The following is a 15,856-nucleotide window of genomic DNA, read 5'->3' on the forward strand; positions in this document are numbered from 1 at the left end:
GGATTCTTATTGTACTCCATTGTAGTAGAAATGAAATTTGTAGATTTAGAGAGAGAAAATTGTCAACACAAGTGGTGTGAATGAAATGAAGTTGGGGGAGCCCTATTTATAGAGTTTATAAAATAAAAAAAAATTACAAATCTCGGACGTCCGACCTTCGCCACTGTGGCGGACGTCCGGTCGGACGTGCAAACGAGGGGCGAGCCCACGGGAGGGGCACTCGGGACGGGCGTGGGCGGACATCCCGCTCCCTACGGCGGACGTCCGGTCGGACGTCGGCGAGGGGCGACCGGGACGTCCGCCGGTGGAGACGCTATTAATAATTTCATAGTACATTTTATTTTATAAAAGTTGAAGTGAAAGAGAAAGAAAGAGCATTTGACATAAAACAATTGAACAAATGATGTGAAAAATATCATTTTAGACACACAAACTATAAGAAAATATCATATCAAATATTAGAGAAAGATAGAGAAAATATCATACCAAGTATTAATGTTTCCCATTTTTATGAAAGTCCAAAAATATCATTTATGCTTTTGGGGCATTTTTAGTGGTAATTTGGGATGAATACTAAAAAATTATCACATAGATTTCATTTTTTTCCAGAGATCTATCAGAAAATTTTTAAAGTTCAAGTACTATTGACGTGTAATCTCAATATTTAGGGACTACTACTATATATGTGTGTGTGTGTGTGACTGATTAAGTATCATATTAAAATAATTATACTTAGTACTCTACCCGTCCGTTACTTAGAGGGTCAGTTTACCAATTTAATCTGTTTGTGATTAGAAAATTCAATTTTATGAGTATAAATTGTAATTCCGCCGTCCCATTATAAGTGGGACATTTCTGTTTGACCGTTGTTTTGCGACAACGATAATAAATAGTTAGAGTGAACAGAAAGTAAAATAAGTAAAAGAATAATATATATAGTGACTTTCTTCTATATTATTTTCTCTTACTTTATTTTCTCCTCATAAAATAACTCTCAAAATAAAATACTTTATTTATAATGGGACACAGGAAATAAATAACTATTTCTTAAATTTAAGATTTATAACTGGTTGAAATAAAATAATATGTACTCCCTCCTTCCGTCCTTGAAAATTTGTCACATATTTCCTTTTCCGTCCGTCCCTAAAAATTTATCATCTTTCACTTTTACCATTTTTAGTAGAAGACCTCATATTCCATTAACTCATTCTCATTCATATTTTATTATAAAATTAATATATAATAATAGAATCCACATTCCATCAACTCTTTTAATCTATTTTTTATTACATTTCTTAAAATACGTACTAAATTAAATGATAATAAATTATAGGAAATGAAGAGAGTAATATAATATTTTTATTAAATAAATTTAAATTTAGCATAAATGGCTAGGAATCATCAAGCAATGGAGTACTTTGTTGAAGGCTTGAAGCCCACCTAGCAAGTGTCGGCATATACAGACAAACACAAGTGTCCGTGTCTGGCTGGAGAGAAGTGTCACGTGGTGGTGGGCCTATGGCTCTCTTTAGCCGCAATTCATGCACCCTGTCCCACGCATTTTACTGTTGATTGTACCCCTCCCTCTATTAATTATTTTATTCCGTACTATCCCTCTCTATCTCTCAAATACTCCCTCCGTCCCGCTTTAGCAGTCCGGTTAAGTCGGGCATATATTTTAAGAAAAAAGTGTTTAGTGTGTAATAAATAAATATTGTAGTGGATGTTGGGACCCATTTTTAGTTGAGTGTCCAATAAATAAATGTTTTAGTGGATGTTGAGACCCACTTTTAACCCTTTTTTATTACTTATAGGGGATGTTGGGACCCATTTTTAACACTTTGTAGGTATTTTTTATTAATTTATCTTAACCGGGACTCCTAAAGTGGGACGGAGGGAATAATAATTTTAGTAAAATGAATTTAATGGTTCACCACATTCAACTAGATTTCATTTTTGCTTCTTGCAATATGCATCCCTCGTAAATATGTAGGGTATGTTTATATTTCTGTGTCCAATTTTAAAAAATATTATTTTAAAATTGATTTTGAATATATGTCTATTTTATGATTTTGGTCTTATAAATTTTTTTTAAATTTTTGCATCATGAATATTTCAACTTGGATCACAATTGGTCCTACACTAACTAACAATTTCATCAATTTTTAAACAGTTTTAACCCAATTCTAACCGATTTTTAAACGGTTTTAACCTGAATGGAACTGTTAAATCCATCAAAATCGGGTTAAAACCGTTTGAAAATTGACAAAATTGTTAGTGTAGGCCAATTATGATCCGAGTTGAAATATTTAGGATGCAAAAATTCAAAAGATAAAGTATATGACCAAAATTATAAAATGGGCATATATTCAGGACCAGTTTTGACCTTTACACTTTAATTTATGTACTACTGTATTATCAACCAGAATGCTCATCCTAATACTATCTTAAATTCTTAATGACAATTATGAATTAAAATATGATTGAAGCATTTTACATTTATCCTATTTGAAATTCATGTAAGGGCCCCTCAATTTTGACGTAAAAACTTACCGTATACTATAATCTAAATAAACTATATATATGCACATGTGTTAATATTAAAGTACTACTATAATTTAACAATTAATCATTTCCAAATCTGCTGGCCATGTGAAATGTATCACCCGTTATGTTAACTGTTCATATCAAAATCAAAGGAGCAACACATCAAAATCCATCAAAAAAGTTCAAACTAATCCATTTTTATTTAAAGTGACCAATAATTGTAATTCATGCGCTTAATTAACACTCCTTTCTTCCATATTTCTTTTTGAACATGGGATATAAAGTGAATAATTTCTTTTAGCAAAATGATAGAATAACATAATTAAGTACTACTACTACTTAATTTTCTTCAGCTTCTATTTTATACTCCCTCATTCTATGATAATTCGTCTCATTTTTCTATTTCAGTCTATTCTACATAATTTGTCTCATTTCACTTTTATCATTTTTGGACGTGGACCACATGCTTCACTAACTCATTTCAACTCACATTTTATTATAAAACTAATATATAAAAGTAGGACCCACATTCCACTAACTTTTTCAACTCACTTTTTATTACATTTATTAAAACCCCTGACCGATCAAAATGAGACGAATTATCCAAAACGGAGGGAATAACTCTTGCTTTATTCTTTTCTTTTTATTTACTCTTTAAACATCATTTTCTCATGTCTCATAAAAAAAGTTCTCACTTATGAAAGGACATACTCCTTAAATTTAATTTTTTTTTAAAAACACTATTAATTACTCTCCACGTCTCACTTTAATAGTATCATTTGAGTTCGACACAAATTATGTGTAAAGGAAAATTGATTAAAAAAAGTAATAGAATGTGGATCCTAATAAAATGAGAATGAAAAAAAATTAATGAAATGTGAAACTCATTATTTTTTGTAGTGTATTCCAACTGGAACTCCTAAAGAGAGATACCAAAAAATACTAAATGAGGACTGCTAGATGAGAAGGGGAGGGGGAGTACTACTAGTTTAATTTTCCCATATATACCTAAACTAGTGTCATTTCATATTTTTTTCGATTGTTCTCTTTTTTTTCTCTTCTACTTAGCTCTCATTTACTTCACCAAACAAAAGCTAATTTTCCCTACGTAGAAGGTCCTAAAAACATCGACAGCAACTACACATTAACATTCTTTTCCACTCAAAATGCTGCAATTTAAAAATAACAGCGATGCCGACAAACTTAGCTTGATGAAAACCACATGAGGTTTTTACATAAAAAGAAAACACATACACAATTCCTCAAAAAGAAGAAGATAAGAAAAGAATGTATTTACCTTCCTTTTGCCCATTTCCCATGTTTTTCTCTCGTTCATTCCGTTTATCAAAAAAAAAGGAAAAAAATTCCTTAAAAAAAAAATCAGTTGACAGAATTTCCGTGATTGTAACCATAATACGATAAATACCATTTCACGAACTTCTTCAGACCCGTTTGCAAATCGGTCGTGGGGTTGTACCCGAACTCCTTGTGCGCGTAGCTTATATTCGCGTGCGTGAAGGGAACGTCGCCGTTTCCAGGCATGTCGAGCACATTCTTCTTCGCTTTTATCTTCAAATGCTTCTCCAATATCCCCACCATCATCGGCACCGTCACGGGGGAAGTGTTGCCGAGGTTGAAGATCCTAAACTGCGCCGGCCCCCGCTTCTTCCCCCCTGACCCGGTGCTCTTCTTCGCCGTGTCCAACGATCCGATGCACCCCTTCACGACGTCGTCGATGTAGGTGAAGTCTCTTGCCAGATCAGCGTGGTTCTTCCCTCGGTATACCGTGATCGGTTTGCCTTGGAGGATGTCGCGGGTGAAGGAGAAGTAGGCCATGTCGGGGCGCCCCCACGGGCCGTAGACCGTGAAGAAGCGTAGGCCGGTTATTGAGAGGCCGTAGATGTGGTTGTATGTGTGTGTGATTTCCTCTCCGGCCTTTTTTGTGGCCGCGTAGAGGGAGGCGGGTTTGTCGGTGCGGTCGGATTCGGAGAAGGGGGCTTTCTCGTTGAGGCCGTAGACGGAGCTGGAGCTGGCCCACACGACGGAGGGCTGGGGGTTCGCGGACTTGGAAGCTTCTAGAAGCGTGACGAGGCCGGCGATGTTGCTGTGGATGTACGAGTGGGGATTCTCCATGGCGTACCTGATTCAGATTACAGGGTTACGGTTATGTGCCCGAGATATATGTATGACAAACAAGGTAGATTTGGTTCAAGAGTACCTGACGCCGGCCTGGGCGGCGAGGTGCATGACGTGGGTGAACTTGGCGATGTCGAAGAGCTTGGCGAGTAATTTGGCGTTGTTGATGTCGCCGTCGACGATGAAGATGTGGTGGGAGGAGAGGAGGTCTTTGCGGGCGGATTTGAGGGCGGGGTCGTAGTAGTGGTTGAAGTTGTCGAGGCCGACGACGCCGTCGCCGCGTTTCTTGAGGGCGAGGGAGACGTGGGAGCCGACGAAGCCGGCGGCGCCGGTGACGAGGACGGAGAAGCCGTTGGGGCGGTGGATCTGGGCGGAGGAGCGGACGCGGCTCTCCCAGTGGGGGCCGGTGGTGAAGTAGCTGGTGGCGGAGGGCTGGAAGGTGAGGTAGGCGGCGGTGAGGGCGAGGAGGAAGAGGGCCCACAGGAATAAGGTGCTGGTGGAGGAGGAGCAGCGGTGGAAATGGCGGTGGGATTTGTCTTTGAATTTGCCCGGGGTGGAGGGGAGGAAGAGCTCCTCCGCGGACATGGACGGCATTGCTGTCGTATTATTTGGTCAATCAGAAACAAGGTTGGATCTGTATTGTATTAGATATTTGGATTTGGATTGGAGGTCTCTTCTCTCTCTGCGAATGGAATGAGGGAGGAAATGATTGAGAGAGAAGGAGAGATCCAAATCCGGAAACAGATGCAGAGAGATTGGGTTACATCTGCTAAGGAGGAAAGGGGGAGGAGAGGGGAATATATAGTGGGAGACCACAAATGAATACGCGTGAACAGGGTGGAAACTGTTTTGAGTGGACACTGGGGATTTGCCCATTTTGGAGAGACAGATCAATTGTGAGGTTTGATGGATTTGGTAGCTTCGTATTTGTACGGTTTACTTTTCATCATGCTAATAAATTCTAATTTGTTAATGCACAATAAATTACTCCCTCCTTGCGACATATAATGACTTTTTTTTTTTTTTTTAAGAAATTATTTGATTTTGTAAATAAAAGGAAGGGAGGAAGTTAGTTGAAGGTAAGACCCATTTAAAGTATTAGTTTTATATTGAGTGTAAAAAGTTGTGGAAGAGATCTCCTACTCCACTTTTCCTACTCCATTTCTAATCCACCCCTCACAACTTAATAAAATAATCTTAAAGTGGTGATAGGATTATTTTATTAAGTTGTGAGTGTGGATTAGGAATGAAGTAGGGAAAGTGGTGAAGGAGATCCTCTCCAAAAAAGTTGGTGGAATATGAAATCCGCATACTAAAAACGGAATAAAGTAAATGATTCTATAAATCGTGTACAACCCAAAATGACAAAAGAGTTCTTTAAATCATGGACGCAGAGAGTATTAAATATTATCTTTTATTACGTATCAAATTTTAATAAAACATCGGTATAGTATAATAAAATTAATTCATTATTATCATATACTCACTCCGTCCCACGATAAGAGTCACCTTTGTCATATGTCACTTTTACCATAAATGGTAAGTAGATCATACATTCTACTAACTAGCTTCAATCACATTTTATTATTAAATCGATATAAAAAGTGGGTCACACATTCCACTAACTTTTCTAACCCACTATTCTTTACATTTTTTTAAAACTCATGCCCACACCGAAAGTGACTCTTATTATGGGACGGAGGAATATAAAGGAAAAAATTAAGTACGCCTTCCATCTCGACTAAGTTGAGTCAAAACTTTTGAGCATAGTGATTAAGAAATTGTGTTGAAAACTAGTAGTAAATATAAAGAGTGATTAAAATATGTGATGGAATAATTCAAGAGTGATTAAATATTTTATATTTTATCACAAAAAGAAATGACTCATTATAATTGAAATATCCCAAAAAAAAATATGAGTCAACTTAGTTGGAAAGGGGGAAGTACTATTTTTTGGGTGGTCCATAAAAACTACTACTCCTAGTTTCATTTGTAAATAATATGGTCACGTGTGTAATTGATAAAATTCTCATATTAGAGAAAGAAAATAAATAAATAAAGCAATAGTATAACTGAGATAATAAAGAGAGAAAAGTAGTTATCCTAAGCTATAAAGGGAGTCTTGAAGCTTGTATTTGGGCCAGCCCACTTATAAAATTCTGGAGGCCCATATTGTTGGCTCCACACATATAACGGGCAGGCAATCAAAAATTTTGCAGGAATTTTTTTCGTAAATATATTACTTTAATTTTGTATACTAGTAGCAATATTTTAAATTCAATTTATCATTAAATTTGTTCATTCTACGCGTACCATCACATATCTAAATTTGGTTTGACGGGAAAGATGGAGTATTTGATGTTATATTCGATTTAAATATTTAATTTGCTTTATATTTCCGGAAACAGAAATTAGGCAGAATCGAAGAAAGAAAAAAGAAAGAAAAATGAGCAGAGTGATATGCAAATTCATTCTATCATCCTCTATCCCAGCTACTCACCTCCGCTTCGCTCCTCTTTGCACCGCCGCTTCAAGGTCTTCGCGTATGGCTGCTCAACCGTCTTCTTCTTCGTCGTCGTCGTCATCGCCATCTTCCCCTTCCCCTTCCGCCGCCATCGATTTTCTCACTCTTTGTCACAGTCTCAAGGTATCCGTTTCTGAATTCCTGAATCAATGCCTACTCAAATTTGTAAATTGTATGTAATTGGCAGCCAAATTTGGGATTGGAACTCCGGTGGCGAAACTATCTCCTTCCTTCGCTTTGTCGAAACATTGTACATTAGAATGCATACCTCTATCGTGATCTACCCGTGGTGGAAAGGCTGCTGCTCTATACAAATTTGTAGATTGTATGATGGAATTGGAACTATCTCCTTTCTTCACTATGTCAAAACATTGTAGATTAGAGCACTCCCAATGGAGGTGGCGAATTCTCGGCGATAAATCGCCGATTATCGCCGAATTATCGCCGGCCATTGTGGCGAAGTCGGCGATAATTCGGCGATAATGTTACCGTTGCTTCGCCGAGTGGCGATTTATCGCCGGATTATCGCCGAGCGATCGCCGGCCACTGTGGGCGACGCTCGGCGATAATCGGCGATTTTTAAAATTTTTTTTTTTTTTTTTGGCCGAACGGCTATTTTATCCCACCCCTATAAATATTTCATCCTCTTCCTCCATTCATCACCCACAAACTTCATTCACACAAATTTTCAATCTTTTTTCTCTCCATCTTTATTAAATGAGTTCTGATTCATCGTCTCGTGCTCAGTCCGACGAGGAAATATCACATTCTTCTTCCGAAGAAGAGGTACCTCCCGCTCCCACCGGATGGGATGTAGCGGGTTTCGCCAACAACCCAATCAACAACTATATCTCCCGCTGCATACAAAGCGAGATCGCTCGAATGCAGCAGCCACCCCCCCAACGGCCAATCCGCCGGCGGCGCCGATACATCCCTCGCAACCACACTGGTGCGCACGATCGGCTGTTCGCCGATTATTTCGCGGAGGAACCACGTTATCCGGCAGATGTATTTCGTCGCCGGTTCAGAATGCGCCGCTCCCTCTTCCTGCGCATTGTTAATGCGTTGTCCGCGCGTTACCCCGAGTTCCGGCTCCAGCGAGACGCAGCAGGGAAGCCCGGACTATCGCCCCTACAGAAATGCACTGTTGCCATCCGGCAGTTGGCATATGGAGGGTCCGCCGACATGTTCGATGAGTATCTGCAATGCGGCGAGACGACTGGCAACGAGTGCCTGAAGAATTTCTGTCAGGGCGTGCGAGAGATATTTGGGGAGCACTACCTTCGCTCGCCGGACGCAGCTGACTGCCAGTTCCTACTGGATTGGCACTGGAGGACCCACGGCTTTCCGGGGATGCTCGGCAGCATCGACTGTATGCACTGGCAGTGGAAGAACTGCCCAACCGCGTGGCGAGGCCAGTTTACTACCGGCTACAAAGGTACGCATCCCACCATCATTCTTGAAGCCGTTGCCGACCAACGGCTTTGGATTTGGCATGCTTATTTTGGTATAGCCGGGTCGAACAACGACCTAAATGTTCTCAATTCCTCGCCCCTTTTCAACGAGCGGATCAACGGATTAGGCCCCTCCATCGAATTCACGGCCAATGGCAATGTGCATAACATGGGGTACTACCTGGCTGACGGCATCTATCCGCAATGGCCCGTGTTTCTGAAGACGATCAGATGCCCACTCGGAGATAGAAGAAGGTATTTTGCCCGAGCGCAAGAGTCTGCGCGCAAGGATGTGGAGAGGGCATTTGGGGTGCTCCAATCGCGATTTGCACTGGTAAAGGGTCCGACGCGCTTTTTCTACCAGGGGGATATTGCCGATATCATGTATGCGTGCATCATCATGCATAACATGATCATCGAAGATGAACACGAAGGCGTCCTCGACGTCACCAACGACCCAAGTGTTGCATCATCGAGTCACGGTGTCTCAACCGAGTCCGCCCGCCAGGGTGTACCGCACAACGAACATGAACGGTTCCAGGCGTTCATGGACATACACCAGAAGGAGGCCCATCAAGCACTACAACACGATATCATCGAAGAATTGTGGGCAAATAGAAACCGCGCCCACCGCCCTTGAATTTTTTTTTCTTTGAATTTTTTTTTTGATTTTTTATTTCCATTCGTGTACTTTTTTTTTTTTTAATTTTCTTCGTTGTAATGTGTACCCGTGTTTAATACAACGAACTTTATTACTATTTATTTGATTTATCTTTATAAATTAAATAAGCTAGCTTTATTATATATAAAAATAAAACAATTAAATTAGTGATGATGTAAAAATGAAATGTTGAGTTAGGGAGAAATAAGGGAGAAATAAGGGAGAAACCATTGTAGGGGTTGGCTAAAAACTGGGGATAAAATGTGATGCTGATGTGGCGCTGATGTGGCAGGAGTTAGGGAGAAATAAGGGAGAAATAAGGGAACTCCATTGGGAGTGCTCTTAGAATGCTTACCTCTATTATGATCTGGCTGTGTTGGAATTTTGGAAAGACTGCTGCTCTATACAAATTCTTATAGAATATGTTGCATATGCATTATCAAATAGATCTGATATTTATAATCAACAATAAAATAGATTGCATTGTGATTTCAATTTGATAAGAAGGGAAGTAGAGCGTTGGAATTTCTTTAGACAAAACATGAAGTCTGAAGGAGATACACATGGATTAGGGAAGAGTTACCTATTACATGGATATGTTGCTATATGCATCATTTTATCACCTAAATTTGCTTAACTGGAACTATTAGCGTAAATATGATCTCCTTTTGCAATCCTACCAGGCGACAAAGCGAGCAGGATGGGTAAAAAGGGGGGTTCAGGAACCAGAGTCGATAGCTGATCACATGTATCGGATGGGATTGATGGCTCTTATAGCTTCTGACAATCCTAGCGTCAACCGTGAGAAGTGAGCCTTTTTTTTAGAATTTCAGTTATATATTTTATTATGTATGTCGTGTTCAAATTTTTTACACCTGTTACCTCCTCGATCTCAGGTGTATAAAAATGGCTATTGTGCATGACATTGCTGAAGGTGAGGGATGTAGTATGTAGTATTATAATTTACAATGTATATGTGTTAGGAATAGATAGCATCAGAAAATGTGGATGCTTTTGGTTGCATTCAGGAGAAGGAACAAAGACACTTTTTAAGGATTGGCTAACAAACATTGCTTTGTATTGTGGGATGATCTAAATCTCTTTTTAGCATGTTTCTGATCAACTGCAAGATTTCATGTTTGATTCCGGTGTATAGCTATAGTTGGTGATATCACCCCTTCTGATGGGGTTCCAAAGGAAGAAAAGAGCCGACGCGAGCAAGAAGCATTGCAAAAAATGTGTGAACTACTTGGAGGAGGTGAAAGAGGTAAGAGAATATTTAGTCAACCATTGTTGTTCTCTTTGAACTTAATATATACCATGCTCTTATACCAGTTTACTGGCTGCTGTAATATGTTTGCTGCAGCTCAGGAGATTAAGGAATTATGGATGGAGTATGAAGAGAATTCTTCTATGGAAGCTAAAGTTGTGAAGGACTTTGACAAGGTAATATGTATACTGATCTCTCGACTCTTATGTGAAATGGGAAATTTCCTCAATATGGTGTTATTTACTCAAGGCTCAGTTCAGAATTCCAAAGTGCGCTTATAACAAGTAAATAGTGGTCAAAGTGGGCGCATTTCTGTGATTAAATTTTACCACATCTATCAGTAAAGTAAATACTAGCTAATTATATTTGCTGAAGTGATGTATCAAAAGCTTTAAGACAAAACCTTTGATTTCGACAATCATTGATTGCAGCGTCCATTGGACATTAAAACTGCTGCATTTATTAAGTAGTACTCCCTCCATCCCACTTAAAATGACACATTTTACTTTTTGGGATGTCCCATTCAAAGGGACACATTTCTAAAAATGGAGACACTCCCTCCACTTTATTCTCTCTCCACTTAACACACTAAACAACACTGCATAAAATCGTGTGAAATACTTCGCTTTGTCTGCTTTGACTGGGAAGGAGGGAGTAATCATTGTTAATTTTAGCAAGTGCTTGCTTATCTTCTTAGTTCTATGTTTTTTCAATCATCTCAAATTTGGACTTACTCGCAGGTGGAGATGATACTGCAAGCTCTAGAGTATGAAACTGGTAATTCAACAAACCATAGTAATTCAAGTATTTTTCTGACATGAAGTTCATGATTATGGGATCTTAATATAGCTCGTCTTAGAACTGTTGCATGCCCTATCTCAATTAGAGTATGTGACTTGCTAATTTCTGAGATTGCATACATGAGATGATGCCTGCTACAACTCATTGATGGCCATACTTCCTTCATAATGTATCATTTTTTGAGGATAAATAGATGTTTGATTTTAATCAGTGTACAGTGTGTTCTCGTCCAGCGCCATGACTTCCCAAAACTATTCTACTTTCAATCTCCTTGTGTGTCAAATAAACCATGGAAGCTGGAGAGATATATACCCTGAGCTCTATTTACAATTTTGCATTCAGTAGCTAGTAGTCTTGCACTTTGCCTTATTTTTTGTCATGTATCTGCATCCAATTATAGTTGTACAATTTATGTTATGTTATCAGAAAAACTTACAAAACTGGAATATTTTCTTATATGCAGAGCAGGGAAAGGATTTGGAAGAGTTCTTTGAATCAACTGCAGGTTCACCCTAATTCCCATATTTCTTTTTGTCAAAACTAGCTGTATCACTCATTCTCAATTAGAAAATTCTCCGCATTGGTGCATGCACGGACATTGTTCTTGGATCAAAATAAACAAAGTACGATATAGCTATATAATGACATATGTAATGGAACAAAACAGTTTCAGTCATTTATAGACCAGCCATTTCTATGGACATAACTCATAATGGCAAAGTGCTCTTTCTTGTAACTACAGGGAAGTTCCAAACAGATCTGGGAAAAGCATGGGCTCTGGAAATAGCATCAAGGAGGAAAAAACACTAACAACTTAGCTTATAACATCGTTCATCTAATGCCATTCCCATCTTGAGGCCACTTCTTTCTGTGTAGGCGGAGCGTGAGCTTTCACTTCCAAACTACCAGTGATTTTAGTATTTGAGTTTGCAGAATATATGCAGATTGGGATCATAGATAATAGCTGGGAATCATTTTTAAAACTTCCTTCTGTGTTCTCTGATACGGATAAATAAATATCGGCCATGATGCTTTTATCATTTTGCAGAATGGCATCTTCTTTATCTTCATTTTGGTTCTACATAATGGTTCTTTATCTACATCTGTAATAACTCGAATCTCCAATCTTAAAATATGAGAGAGTTTCATTTTTGAAATGAGACTATTTTTCGTGGGCACCCAAAATGAGACTATTTTTTTTATGGACGAAGTGAGTAATTGCATCGTCAAAAATAGCAAAGCCTATGATTTGATGGCAACAGTAGGTTGAGACATCAATTTATGGAGTTGAAGATAAATGAGCTAATTGCAGTTTGGATGGAGATGGTGATGCTGCTCCAAGTACTCTCTGCTGTTCATCTCTGTCAACCTATTTCAATAAATAAACAAAAAATAATAACGACACAAGTCTTTTTTTGAAATCATCAAAAAGAAGATAAATCGATCCTTCCAAATCCGACCTACTAATGGTGCGATCTTTGGCGAAGCCCAAGTCGTTGTCCACGCACACGTCAGAAAGGCCGCGTGTGGTAGCAGCATCGGATATTGTCACAACCTTCTCAAATAGTTCCATTGGACTACCTTCTGCACTGCATAATAATCTAGCTCGATTCTCATACATCACCTATAAACACAAAAAAATCATGTGACCTACTATAAAACCAGCCAAATGATTTACAATGTTGAAGGACTAACATCAATTAGAGTCACAAAGCGGTATGCTGCAGTCCTATTTGCTGGCCCGAATATCGGAACGCCTTCGACAGCCAGTGTATGAAACTTCTCTGTGAAAAATTGTTACCTCAAACTGCTAGAAGAGTTCATATATAAACTGGAAATCTTGAAGAAGAAACGGCTTACTGAATAGCCCGAAATAGTCTGCAGCTCCGAGGGGCCTATCGCAGAGCTGGTCGAAAGGGAAGTAGGCGCAGCCGTTGGCTCCCAAAGGAACCTAACAAGTGTAAAACCACACCATTATAAGCAACAACCTTAACTATATATGTAGGCTGCTTTGCAAGATCGACCTGCAGTTTTCTTCCCATAACCACTTCAACCTCTTCCGGAGCAGCCACGTTTTCGCCTATCAACTCTCTGAATTTCTGTTCAAGAACCTTCGACACATGTTTTCCAACAAAATAGAAGCCTTCCTCTGCCTGCATAAACCAATTTATATCAATGCGTATCGAAATATATTTTGCAAGGAAATTACTAGCGATAAGACATGGAAAATGTACCGATGTCATTTTGCGGTAGTCCAGATATGAACCAATCTGATGAACTACACATCTCTCCTGCATCAAAACAGATTCTTAGAAATCAAATAGTACTACATTTTTTTTTGTAGTGAATGAGACAATTTATGCACCTTGAGAGTGGCAATGAACGGGAGGAACAGGTCCCTCTGCAGCCCTCCTTCGTAGAGCTTATCTGGAGCTCGATTCGAAGTAGCAACCAGAACCTGCAAAAGGTGTTTAGTTGAACAATCACTTGTATAGACAAGGGTTAGAGGCCTTGAGATGTTGGAAGCACTTACAACGCCGTTGTTGAACAAATGTGTGAAGAGACGATTTAGGATGAGTGCATCGGCTACATCAGTCACCTATATAGAGAATAGTTAGGCCAGAACCACTAAGTTAGAAGCGTGCAACGTGCTCAACAAGATCAACTCGCACCATGAACTCATCGAGGCATAACAAGATCGATTCGTTTGAGATCTCCCCACCTACGATTTCTAGAGGATCTGCAACTCCTCTATGTTTCTGCAAACGATTATTAAGGGTAAATAAGTAACAAGAAATGCAACAAGGGAACATCATATGTAAATACCTGCAAACGGGCGTGAACGTTTAGCATGAAGTCATGGAAATGGATCCTACGCTTTCTCCAGCTGCGTGGCCTACGGATATGCAACTAAGAAAATCATACCTTTACCTAATTAAGAAATAATAAACATCCTTACAGTTGATGATAGAACAAGTCCATCAGCATAGTCTTGCCAGTTCCCACTCCTCCGTAGAGATAGAGTCCTCTCACAGGCGTGAAACGGGGCGAGTACCACCAACTTCTCCTACAACATACACGTACTAATAATCAGCCATGAATCCATGTGATGGTGATCATGAACACTCATTAATAGTCTACCTCGCAGATCTTTGAGAAGCGGCGTATGCATCCAACCGGGAAGCTCCTGCGTTTGCAACGAGATCATCATATAGCCGTTGAAGCTCCCCTAACGTGTCTAGCTGCAACACAGTGGCACAAAATCAGACACTCAACTTTGTCAAGATTCTTCCTATACTCTAAACACTCTGCATTTAAACATGGTATACTAATCTCAAATTTACAATCTTGAACCAAAATTAGTCACTAGTGTTAACATACCTGTGAAGCATCTCCATCCAAAAGCTCGCCGGCAGCGATTCTTCGACCGTATTCCATGAGAGGTCCATCTCTACTAAGTTCTACCACTAATTCATCCAAGAAAATAAAAATTCAATCTTTTTATGAGGAAAAATTCACAAACAATTGAATCATGAATACAACCTCCAGTAGCAGCATTAGCAGAAAGAGCTCGAGACACCACATATAATGGATGTTTACATTCACAAACCCTTTGATTTATGTATACAGAGCAAAAATCGAATCTTTTTGTTGATCCAATGTTTCCCTTCCAAAGAGCTGGCCTCAAATGCCTCGCAGCCCAAATGATTTTTCTCATTTTTTGATTCAAAACTCAAAATTCACTAGTTTTTGATGTGGGAAGGAAACTGCAGTGAAGAAGATCAATGAATGAGTATCACAACATATAAAAGAATCAATCTTGTAAAACAATACTCCATCAAGTTGGAAATTGCTTTCCAAATGCCCATGAAACAAATTTTTGTTTTAAATTAGTACATAGATGATAATCTTACATTTTTTACACTGACAATTGAATCAAACAAGTCATAAACCTGGCAATTTAGCCTAGAGAAAAAAGGTGGCATGATTATGCACTAAATTTTTAACAAAATTCAAAATCTTGAGAAAAATAATATACCTGATTGATGAAAATGCCAAAATAAGATACATGCACATGCATTACATAATTATAATCTGTATGCAATGCTTGTATGAATAATGGAGAGTAATTCTCCTAAAAATGAATCAATAGAAGTGCTTAAAAATGTGAAAAGAGAGACATGAGAAATAGAGTATATAATTCCCCTATATCTGAGGAGCTGAGCACTTGGAAGATGGAACTCAATTTTTTTTTTAAATAATAGTGTTTCATCTTATCTTTTGTTAAAAGGTTTAATTTTGTGACACAGTGTCATCATTGCATATTGATAGCCTTCTTTAATTTTTTTTTTCTCCTCGTGAAGTGGTTGAGTGATGCGTGTATATTCAATTAATATTCATTTTGACTTGGTTTGATGTCACCTACATCCACTACATCCATTTACAAAATTGCCCATAAATAA

The 15,856-nt window shown here is 38.8% G+C and overlaps 3 protein-coding genes across 6 annotated transcripts; 1 reads left to right on the forward strand and 2 right to left on the reverse strand.

Annotated features, from left to right (window-relative positions):
* Positions 1–3,685: 3,685 nt before the first annotated feature.
* LOC125196571 (UDP-glucuronate 4-epimerase 1-like) lies at positions 3,686–5,507 on the reverse strand. Its single transcript, XM_048095140.2, has 2 exons — positions 4,766–5,507; positions 3,686–4,687 (listed from the first exon to the last, which is right to left on the reverse strand). The coding sequence occupies exons 1-2, from the start codon at positions 5,275–5,277 to the stop codon at positions 3,928–3,930; spliced, it is 1,272 nt and encodes a 423-aa protein (XP_047951097.1). The 5' UTR covers positions 5,278–5,507; the 3' UTR covers positions 3,686–3,927.
* A 1,521-nt stretch (positions 5,508–7,028) lies between these two features.
* Positions 7,029–12,463, forward strand: LOC125195686 (uncharacterized). The gene is made up of 8 exons (XM_048093846.2): positions 7,029–7,330; positions 10,006–10,130; positions 10,219–10,256; positions 10,479–10,589; positions 10,689–10,768; positions 11,333–11,369; positions 11,857–11,898; positions 12,136–12,463. The coding sequence occupies exons 1-8, from the start codon at positions 7,130–7,132 to the stop codon at positions 12,201–12,203; spliced, it is 702 nt and encodes a 233-aa protein (XP_047949803.1). The 5' UTR covers positions 7,029–7,129; the 3' UTR covers positions 12,204–12,463.
* A 57-nt stretch (positions 12,464–12,520) lies between these two features.
* On the reverse strand, positions 12,521–15,641 carry LOC125195685 (uncharacterized). Of its 4 annotated transcripts, XM_089069543.1 has the most exons (16): positions 15,433–15,638; positions 15,308–15,359; positions 14,937–15,160; positions 14,775–14,860; positions 14,535–14,635; positions 14,353–14,460; positions 14,220–14,289; positions 14,066–14,152; positions 13,927–13,992; positions 13,759–13,851; positions 13,628–13,684; positions 13,418–13,546; positions 13,254–13,344; positions 13,089–13,177; positions 12,854–13,017; positions 12,521–12,762 (listed from the first exon to the last, which is right to left on the reverse strand). In XM_089069543.1, exons 3-16 carry the CDS (start codon positions 15,109–15,111, stop codon positions 12,696–12,698), a joined length of 1,383 nt encoding a protein of 460 aa, XP_088925669.1. In that variant the 5' UTR covers positions 15,112–15,160; positions 15,308–15,359; positions 15,433–15,638; the 3' UTR covers positions 12,521–12,695. The 4 variants fall into 4 exon arrangements, with proteins under 4 accessions (XP_088925669.1, XP_047949799.2, XP_088925668.1 ...); XM_048093842.2 differs by lacking the exon at positions 15,308–15,359; XM_089069542.1 differs by lacking the exon at positions 15,433–15,638 and having other exon boundaries at positions 14,937–15,359.
* Positions 15,642–15,856: the final 215 nt, after the last annotated feature.

Source organism: Salvia hispanica, chromosome 4, assembly GCF_029641045.1.
Source record: "Salvia hispanica isolate PSC_SH4W2 chromosome 4, Shi_PSC_v1, whole genome shotgun sequence".
NCBI classification, from domain to species: Eukaryota; Viridiplantae; Streptophyta; class Magnoliopsida; order Lamiales; family Lamiaceae; genus Salvia; species Salvia hispanica.